The sequence below is a fragment of the Piliocolobus tephrosceles genome, chromosome 21, assembly GCF_002776525.5.
Source record: "Piliocolobus tephrosceles isolate RC106 chromosome 21, ASM277652v3, whole genome shotgun sequence".
Taxonomy (NCBI): domain Eukaryota; kingdom Metazoa; phylum Chordata; class Mammalia; order Primates; family Cercopithecidae; genus Piliocolobus; species Piliocolobus tephrosceles.
This window is the reverse complement of record NC_045454.1, coordinates 52,579,000-52,588,657: the sequence shown is the minus strand read 5'-3', so window position 1 is coordinate 52,588,657 and position 9,658 is coordinate 52,579,000. Positions and strand designations below refer to the sequence as shown.

At 54.5% G+C, this 9,658-nt stretch overlaps 1 protein-coding gene across 2 annotated transcripts in view; it reads right to left on the bottom strand.

The window, feature by feature from the left end:
• THEG (theg spermatid protein) overlaps positions 1–9,658 on the bottom strand; it is a 15,427-nt gene that overhangs the window by 2,539 nt on the left and 3,230 nt on the right. For both annotated transcript variants that reach the window (XM_026457250.1, XM_026457252.1), the window contains 3 exons: positions 8,797–8,866; positions 7,155–7,272; positions 2,917–3,076 (listed from right to left, as the gene is read on the bottom strand). In XM_026457250.1, coding sequence (XP_026313035.1) covers positions 2,917–3,076; positions 7,155–7,272; positions 8,797–8,866 — 348 coding nt within the window. The remainder of the gene's footprint in view (positions 1–2,916; positions 3,077–7,154; positions 7,273–8,796; positions 8,867–9,658) is intronic.

Below are 9,658 nucleotides of genomic sequence, written 5' to 3'. Positions count from 1 at the left end.
CCCGGGGACAGAGCAAGACTCCGTCTCAAAAAAAAAAAAAAAGGCCACAGGTACCTGAAAGGGGGACTCAGGGGGCCACAGCCAAGAGAGCTCAAGTCTCCTCACTCTGCTGCCAACCCAGGTGACTCTGGTTCCCCCTCCTCTCCACCTGCTCTTGTCATGGTGGCAGGTGGGTCGGGGTAGGAGGTGTCTCCTCCCCCTGGCTGGTGTCATGTCTTGCCCCCTGGTGGCTGCTCCCCAGGCACTTGTGGCCCCCTCCTCTGGGTACCCCCTCCTCATCATCTCTCCCCTACCCCTTCCTTAACAGCAGGGGGCTGCAGCAGACTGCTTGGAGACTAGGAAGGGATGTGGCCACCAAGTCTGCCATAGCAGCCGGAGCTGTGCTCCACCTTGTCTCTTGGGGCTTCGGGGCCTTTGATTTCCGGGGAAGCTCCCACCTCTTTCTAGATCCCTCTTTGCATGGAACCTCTGTGCAAATGAATAAGGGCTACCCACTTCTTGGCAGACCAGCCCTGGCTCTGTGAAGAGGCCCCTGAGGAAAAGAGCGTGGAGTCTCTTCCACTAGGCAGGCAGAACTCCACGTGGCACACGGCTGGGCAAGGCCGCCTGAGTGGAAACCGCAGATGCAGCACCGCCTTAGACTGTCCTGCACACACCCGTGCTCACCACACACACACGTGGTGAATATAAACAACCATACACTGGTGCAGGTATGAGTGTTTCTCTGGCCCTTGCTCTGCACCCTAATTGTCTCTTCTGCACCTTCTAGGTGGATGCTGGCTCTGTCTGGCAGATGCCCTTGTGCAGGGTAAGGGGGCCAAGCAGTGGGGCCTTGGTGGCCCTAAAGGGGCTTGGAGAAACATGCCCAGAACCTAGGCTTCTTTGAACTCCTTTGTGAGAATTTAGTAGGCATCTGGGCTTTGAAACTCTGTTGAGTTTCCAGCACTCTCTAGCAGCAGCGACTGAGCCCACATAGCAGGCGTGAGCACACACAAACAGCCACACACCCGCTCTTATCCTTGCCACATAGTAGGTGTGAGCACACACACAGAAGCAGCACAGCCACACACTCACTCTTATCCCCACCATATAGCAGGTATGAGCACACACACAGAGAAACAGCACAGCCACACGCTTGCTCTTACCCCCACCATAGCAGGTGTGAGCACACACAAACAACACAGCTACACACCCACTCTTATCCCCACCACATAGCAGGTGTGAACACACACAGAGAAACAGCACAGCCACATACCCAGTCTTACACCCATCACATAGCAAGTGTGAGCACACACAAACTGCCACACACTCACTCTTACTCCACATATTTCAGTGCACTTCATTTGCTCATCTGCTTCACGTTTTAAAAATGCTGGTTCCTGGCCAGGCATTGTGGCTCACGCCTGTAATCCCAGCACTTTGGGAGGCCAAGGCGGGCGGATCACGAAGTCAGGAGATCGAGACCATCCTGGCCAACATGGTGAAACCCCGTCTCTACTAAAAATACAAAAATTAGCTGGATGTGGTGTCCTGCACCTGTAGTCCCAGCTACTTGGGAGGCTGAGACAGGAGAATCACTTGAACCCGGGAGGCGGAGGTTGCAGTGAGCCGAGATTGTGCCACTGCACTCCAGCCTGGGCAACAGAGCGAGACTCTATCTCACAAAAAGAAAAAAACGAAAAAAAAAACCTCGTCCCTTGGCCAGGCGCGGTGGCTCACGCCTGTAAGCCCAGCACTTTGGGAGGCCAAGGTGGGTGGATCATGAGGTCAGGAGTTCAAGACTAGCCTAGCCAACATGGTGAAACCTCATCTCTACTAAAAACACAAAAATTAGCCAGGAGTGATGGCAGGCGCTTGTAGTCCCAGCTACCTGGGAGGCTGAGGCAGGAGAATTGCTTGAACCCGAGAGGCAGAGGTTGCAGTGAGCCAAGATCTCGCCACTGCACTCTAGCCTGGGTGACAGAGCAAGACTCCATCTCAAAAAAAAGAAAACCGGTGGTCCCAACTATGAGCGGGTAGAAGCCTCAACCCTCCGTCATTCTCTCACACATGCACACACATGCACATGCACATACACACACACGCACACATGGATATTTATATGAACATTTGAAACATGGATGGATGTGTACATGCATACGTGCACCAGTGTATCGATGTCTATATTCACCGTGTGTGTTTGTGGTGAGCGTTAAGTGTGTGTGGGTACCAGTGTATCAATGTTTATATTCAGTGTGTGTGTGTGGTGAGCACAAGTGTGTGCAGGATGGCGTAAGGCAGTGCTGCATCAACACTCATCTGTTTCCATTCATTTCACTCATCATTTCACAAATATCAAGGGAATGGATGAAAATTCTTTCACGAATAAACAAACAAAGAAAAGGCCACATAAGCAAAGTTAAAAGACAAGACACAGACTGGGAAAAAGTTATCGTGCAATGTGTTCAATAAAGGATTAGTAACCTTTTTATATAAAGAGCTGTTCCCAATCTACAACCCCAAAACACCAGGCAACAGGAACCTGGGAAAACGATATAGAAGAGTAAACATAAATGGCCAAGCAACTTCTCTGGCAATTCACACACATTACCCTTGTCATTGAGGAAAATGGTTATTCAATCTGTTTTAAAGGACAGGAAGGGAGTCAGGCCAACACCCATTTTAAAGCTGCCTTTGTTCCTTAGCGTGGCTCTCTGGCCCCTGCTCTGCACCTTGATTTTCTCTTGTACACCTTCTTTTCCTGCTAGAAAACCCTCTCAGACAACACCCTCCGCTTCCAGACCACACGGCCCTGTGATTTCTGCTTCTCTTTCCTGGGGGAGAGCTTCCCTCTGCCCGCTCTAGGCAGAGGTATAAGGTGTCCCCTGGGATGTGGACAGGACATCAGGAGGCGCCTAGCCGGAGGCACCTACTTACTGGCCAAGTGAAGGAGGCGGTTATAGTCTGACACATGTGGCTTGGGTTTCGGCATGGGGTCCCACTCTTCCAGCAGGGTGGCTGGGGCCTTTGGCTTTGACAACTGGAGGATCCGTGAGCTGGGGACTGCCATTTGGGCTGCCCTGGATACCTGGGACACCTGGAAAGATAAATAGAAGGATTACATAAAACAGTCCATGATTCCTCGTGGGCCCTGGAGCAAAAAGACCCCAGGAGCAACATTAAAAGACACAAGACAGCCTGGGAAGAAGTTGGTTTTGAATGGATTCATCAAAGGATTATCATGTATACAAACTATCATGTATAAAGAGCTCCTTCAAATCAATAACCATAAAAACCCAAAAGGGCTGAGCAAATGATACAGGAGATGAACCCTAAATGGTCAATAATCCGGTCTTTTGATCAATGTAATGTCAACAATTGTTGACAAAAGTAAATTAAAACAACAAAATATCACTCCATGCTCACAAATTTGGCAACAATGAAAAAGTCTGACATTATCAAGCCCTGGTGAGAGAGTCTCATGCATTGCTGGAGGGAGAGTAAATTAGTACAGGCAGCTCAGCGAGCAATTCGTCTACTCGGTTCGGCCGAACATGCGCAGTACAGGCAATTCGTCCACTCGGAGAATTAGTACAGGCAATTCATCAACTCAGGAGAGTAAATTAGTACAGGCAATTCGTCTGCTCGGTTCAGGCTTGGTGACGGCCACACAGAGGGACTCCTGCACCTGACCCGAAGAAGTGGGTGCAGGGGATGTTCCCTGCAGCTTAGTTACCACGCACACACCCCAGGAGGAGCCAGGCGCCGGCCGCTGGGGGCTGCACAAGCTGACTACAGCATGTTCTCAAGAGAAGGCAACCCAGCAGTTAGACCATTTTTCCTCCATAAATCGGCACGAATCGCTCTAGAAAACAGTAATGAGGAAAGGCAAGACAGAAGTCATTTATGTTCACGGAACCACGAAACACGACCTAGGGGATAGGGTGGGCAGTGGGGCAGCGCTGGCCGAGGTGGGCCGAGGTGGGGCAGCGCTGGCCGAGGTGGGAGACCTTGCAGACGTTTCACCCAGCAACCTGGCACACTCGCTCTGCAGATCAATTCTCAACAGTGGCCGGCGCAGTGGCAGCGCTTTGGGAGGTGGAAGGATCACGTGAGTTCAAGACCAGCCTGGGCAACATTGCAAGACTCCATCTCCACACACATTCTTGGCATTTTCCAGAAAACCCACAGTTCACTGAAAGTGTGTTCTTTGATAATTTGCACCAGCTTAGGCAGAGACTGAGCACTGGGCAGCGATTGGACACCCTTAAACTGGAGCTGGTTTCCCTCCCCTCTCCTCACAGGCATTCTGTTGCCCTTCACCAGCTGGCTGCCGTACACGGGTGTAGGAGTCCGCCTGCAAAATAACTAAGGCGTAGGCAAAGGACCACTTCACACGTCTCCCACTTATGCTTGGCTGGAAGAGGAACTGGCCATTCCTGATGCCTCTGGGGAGGGAGGTAAGGAAGGAGGGCAGCTGCTGAAATGTTTTCTTCCTTAAAAGGGACGAGGAGGCGTCCGACCCACGCCTGCCTAGATGCTCCTGTCTGTCCGTTCTTGGAGCGCTACCTGGGAGTCTGTGATTGTTGGCTCGTCCTAACTGGAGCCTGCGTGGAGGCAGAGGATGAAAGGAAACCACCGCCAAAGGTCACTGTGAAATTTCAGTCCCTTTCTTCTTGAAATTGCTCCCCCATAAAAATCACAGACACATCTATCAGCAAAGATATCGTGGTGTTTACAATTTAAGCTCCCACGCATGATCCGTCTCCCTGCTCCCTCCCTCCTCTCTTCCCAGCAGCCCCAGCTCTGGACCCGCTGCTGAGGGGGAGACTCCGGTCCTGCCTTCCAGGAGCTCCAGTGCCGGAGGGGCAGCCCCTGATCCGTCCGACCCCACCGCAGAAAGCCGTCCCTGAGATCGGTGGGATCACGATCTCACCCTGAGATCGGTGGGAACATGAACCGCGCATGTTGGTATCGACGAAACACTGTTCACTTTTCAGTGCGATCAGTGTTACCAGGATCACGTTTTAAAATGTCCTTGTCTGTCAGAAATCGCTACTGAGGTTTGACAGGAGAGATGGTGTGACTTTAAACATTTCCCAAGTGGGGTGTGAGAAACCACCAGAGAAGAAGATGCGACCACACACAGTGAGGGAAATGGAAGTTGAGGCCACGCGAGAGACGGACAAAATGTTTAGGAATAATCAGATGAACACACCAACAAGCAAGCCGGCAGCACGGTGCTGGCCAGGATGGGCAGGGTCTGAGCTCACTCCCCGCTGGGGAACGCAAGATGGCGACGACGATGGGGCGCACCTGAGCTCAATCCTCACCCAGAGAAGACAAGATGGCGGCCAGAATGGGGAGCGCCTGAGGTCACTCACCGCGGGAAGACGGCAAGATGGCGGCCAGGATGGGGCGCGCCCGACCTGAGCTCACTCACCGCGGAACGCAAGATGGCAGCCCGGATGGGGCGCGCCTGAGCTCACTCCCCGCCTGGAGAATGCAAGATGGCGACCAGGATGGGGCGCACCTGAACTCAATCCTAGCCCAGAGAAGACAAGATGGCGGCCAGAATGGGGAGCGCCTGAGGTCCCTCACCGCGGGGAGACGGCAAGATGGCGGCCAGGATGGGGGGCACCAGAGCTCGCTCACCGCCGGTAAAAGGCAAGATGGCGGCCAGGATGGGGCACGCCTCAGCTCACCACCTGGAGAATACAAGATGGCGGCCAGGATGGGGCGCACCTGAGCTCGCTCACAGCCGGAAGAAAGCAAGATGGCGGCCAGAACAGGGCGCGCGTGAGCTCCCCCTCCCCGCCCGGCAAGATGGCGGCCAGGATGCAGCGCGCCTGAGTGCAATCCCCTCCCACAAAATGCACGATGGCGGCCAGGATGGGGAGCGCCAGCTTAATCCTCGCCCGAATAATGCAAGATGGCCGCCAGGATGGGGCGCGCCTGAGCTCCCACTCCCATCCCAGAGAATGCAGGATGGTGGCCAGGATGGGGCGCGCCTGAGCTCCCTCCCCACCAGAGAAGGCAAGATGGCGACCAAGATGCTGAGCGCCTGAGCTGAATCCCTGTCTGGAAAATGCAAGATGGCGGCCAGGTCCAGACGCACCTGGGCTCAATCTTCGCCTGCAGAATGCAAGATGGCGGCCAGGACGGGGCGCGCCTGAGCTCCCACTCCCATCCCAGAGAAGGCAGGATGGCGCCGCCACTTTGGACAACCTTGGTCAGGTTTTTAAAAGTGAGATATGCCCAGTCACTGAGAAATCCCGATTCTTACACCTCCACAAAAGCTGTACACAGGTGTCCATGGCCGCTTCACTGTAACAGCCGCAGACTGGAAGCCCCCAAATTCCTTCAGCGGGCGCCTGGATGGGCAGATGGATGACAAGGAATAAACCGCCGACCCACGCAACAGTCAGATGCACGGCGCGGGCGGCAGAAGCCGGGTCAGGTCCGCCGGGTTCCTTTTCCGCGACTTTTCGGAAAAGCAAAAGCTGCAGGGGTGGAGCAGGTCGGTGGTGCCGGCGGCCGGGCGTCCGGCCTGAGCCGGGGAAGAGATTCGTCTCCATCCGCAGTGGACTGAGCGCTTTCTGAGCGCCTGAGATAAGATTGTTCTCATTCCTGAGTGTGAGCTGGAGGCTCTGGGATCCACCCCGGGCTGAAACGCCGGGAAGGATGACCCCGGGCAAATCTGAAGACAGGGAACCATCAAAACAAAGCTGCTCCCGGGCGCGGTGGCTCACGCCCCTAATCCCAGCACTTTGGGAGGCCGAGGCGGGCGGATCACGAGGTCAGGAGATCGAGACCATCCTGGCTAACACGGTGAAACCCCGTCTCTACTAAAAAAAATACAAAAAACTAGCCGGGCGAGGTGGCGGCGCCTGTAGTCCCAGCTACTCGGGAGGCTGAGGCAGGAGAATGGCGTGAACCCAGGAGGCGGAGCTTGCAGTGAGCCGAGATCCGGCCACTGCACTCCAGTCCGGGCGACAGAGCGAGACTCCGTCTCAAATAAATAAATAAATAAACAAACAAAGCTGCTCCCAAACCAAGGCCGCCGCCCCGTGCCGCTTCCCCTCGTCCCCCGACTCCCAGAGGCAAAGCCTCTTTCCCTCTGCGGGGTCCCTCCCACCCGGCGTGGGTGCGTCGCGGGGTCACGGGACACCCACCTCAGACATGGACACGCTCCAGATGTTGTTACGAATCTTCGGGGCGGCCAGTTCCTTCAGGCGACTCGTCGCTCGGTATTCCAGGCAGGACCGAGGAATGGGCCAGATAGGAGTTGTCCTGGGGGAGGTCCCCATTTTAGACCAGCAGCTCGGCCTGGGGAGCGGGGTGTGTGTCTGTCTGTCTGTCTGTCTGTCTTTCCCAGCTCCTCTGTTTCTGGGGTAGTGCTGGGTTTTGAAAGCGTCTCCAAGCAGGGATTCATCAAGAGTTCTCAAGCACAGAGCCACCATCTCCCAGGGTTGTCTCTGCTCAGTGTGCAACGTCCACCCTCAGGCCCAGGCCTTCCCCCATTCCCTTCTGGGATGGCAGCTCCTCCCAGGCCTTCTCCACACACCCCCATCATCAAGAGCCTGGGGTGAGGACTTGGACCCAAGGGATGAAAGTGTTTGTCCTGAGGTGGCCATGCAAAGCCCGGGAAAGCGAAGTACAGCTGAGCTTGCGGGACTGTGCCTTCTAAAATCAGGCCTCAGCTATGCCTCTGCCCGGAAATAAAGCCACATTTCATTGATTCTAAGGTGGGTCTCTGAGGTTGGGATGCAAGACTTACAAGTGCTGCCAGCCAGATGGCAGAAGTGTCATGGCCACATCTGGCTGCCTCTGTGTGTGCTCAGATGTAGCTGTTCACATGATGTGCACTGCTGCTTCTACAGGAGTTAAGTTTAATTGCAATTTAAATTGTCTTCAGGCCGGGCGCGGTGGCTCAAGCCTGTCATCCCAGCACTTTGGGAGGCCGAGACGGGCGGATCACGAGGTCAGGAGTTCGAGACCATCCTGGCTAACACGGTGAAACCCCGTCTCTACTAAAAATACAAAAAACTAGCCGGGCGAGGTGGCGGGCGCCTGTAGTCCCAGCTACTCGGGAGGCTGAGGCAGGAGAATGGCGGGAACCTGGGAGGCGGAGCTTGCAGTGAGCTGAGATCCGGCCACTGCACTCCAGCCTGGGCAACGGAACGAGACTCCGAGACTCCGTCTCAAAAAAAAAAAAAAAAAAAAGTCTTCAGGTTACAATATGATTTGGCGTTAAAAAGTGCACAGATACTGGTGTGGAACAGTGTGTGCAACACCCACATCATCGTCTCTGTGTCAGAAGTGGTTCAAAACAGTTTCACACACTTCTGCTGTCTCCTTCAGCTGTGCTTTCCTTCATACCCTGCATAAAGATGGGTCACGATGTGTCGAAATAACTCAGTATCACTTTTAACAAGCACGGGGGCTCTAAGTGATAAAGAATTTTGTACATAAAATAATATGTCTTACAATTTCTACCTTTTTCGAGTGAACAAAATACAGTCACAATGGTGATAACAACATCTGAGCACGCCCTGTGTCAGGCCCTGTGCAAAGCCCCTTTCACGGGTGACCTCCACCACCAGCATTCCACAGCTGGCAATGCGGTTGCAAGGGGCCCAGCAGCCAGCTGGGGACATGGGCTGGGAGGCGGGCCAGCCCCATCTGAACACAGGCTGTCTAGAGCTAGGACCTGGACCCTTCCCCACGCCGCATCCTGTCAGGGGAGAATAAGGCATTTCTGCCAAACTCTGCCCTCAGAGTAGGCACCCGGTCCTCCTTCCCTCCTTCCCCCACCTGTTGTTGTTGTAATACTCCAGGTAGAATCTCCTGGGCCGAGACAGTTCCTCCACTCGGCGGGACACTGCTATGCAAAACGGGAAACGGAGTCGGTGAACACCCTGCCGTTCCCCGGGGGCTTCTGCATGCGGAATTCAGCGTTTCGTGAGCTTGGGCAGGAGGCTGAATTGGAAAACCTGTGGGCAGAGACAGCTGGGGACCAGACACCCTGCAGACAAAAGACTTGCTGTCCCTGATTTCGGGACAATGGGCTCAGAGGCCTGAAAGTCCTTGCTCGGACACGGGATGGGAGTGGCAGGGCTGGAATGGCAGCTCAGCCCCATGGCTCCTCAACAAGGCTCAGTACAGATCTGGGAAAATGGGCTTTGTGCTGAAGTCAGTACAAGCCTGGGGTTTCCAGGGGCCTAGTGATGACTGTGGGTCTTAAGTGAGGAACAGCGCAGCCGTGCAGGAGAGAACTGGACTGTTATTCTCTTCTATGGGGAACTCTCGACGTGTCTCATTTGAAGGTATCTATGATACCTCAATACCAAATTCCTCTCAAGAAAAGCATGGGGCCGGGCGCGGTGGCTCAAGCCTGTAATCCCAGCACTTTGGGAGGCCGAGACGGGCGGATCACGAGGTCAGGAGATCGAGACCATCCTGGCTAACCCGGTGAAACCCCGTCTCTACTAAAAAATACAAAAACTAGCCGGGCGTGGTGGCGGGCGCCTGTAGTCCCAGCTACTCGGGAGGCTGAGGCAGGAGAATGGCGTAAACCCGGGAGGCGGAGCTTGCAGTGAGCTGAGATCCGGCCACTGCACTCCAGCCCGGGTGACAGAGCAAGACTCCGTCTCAAAAAAAAAAAAAAAAAAAGAAA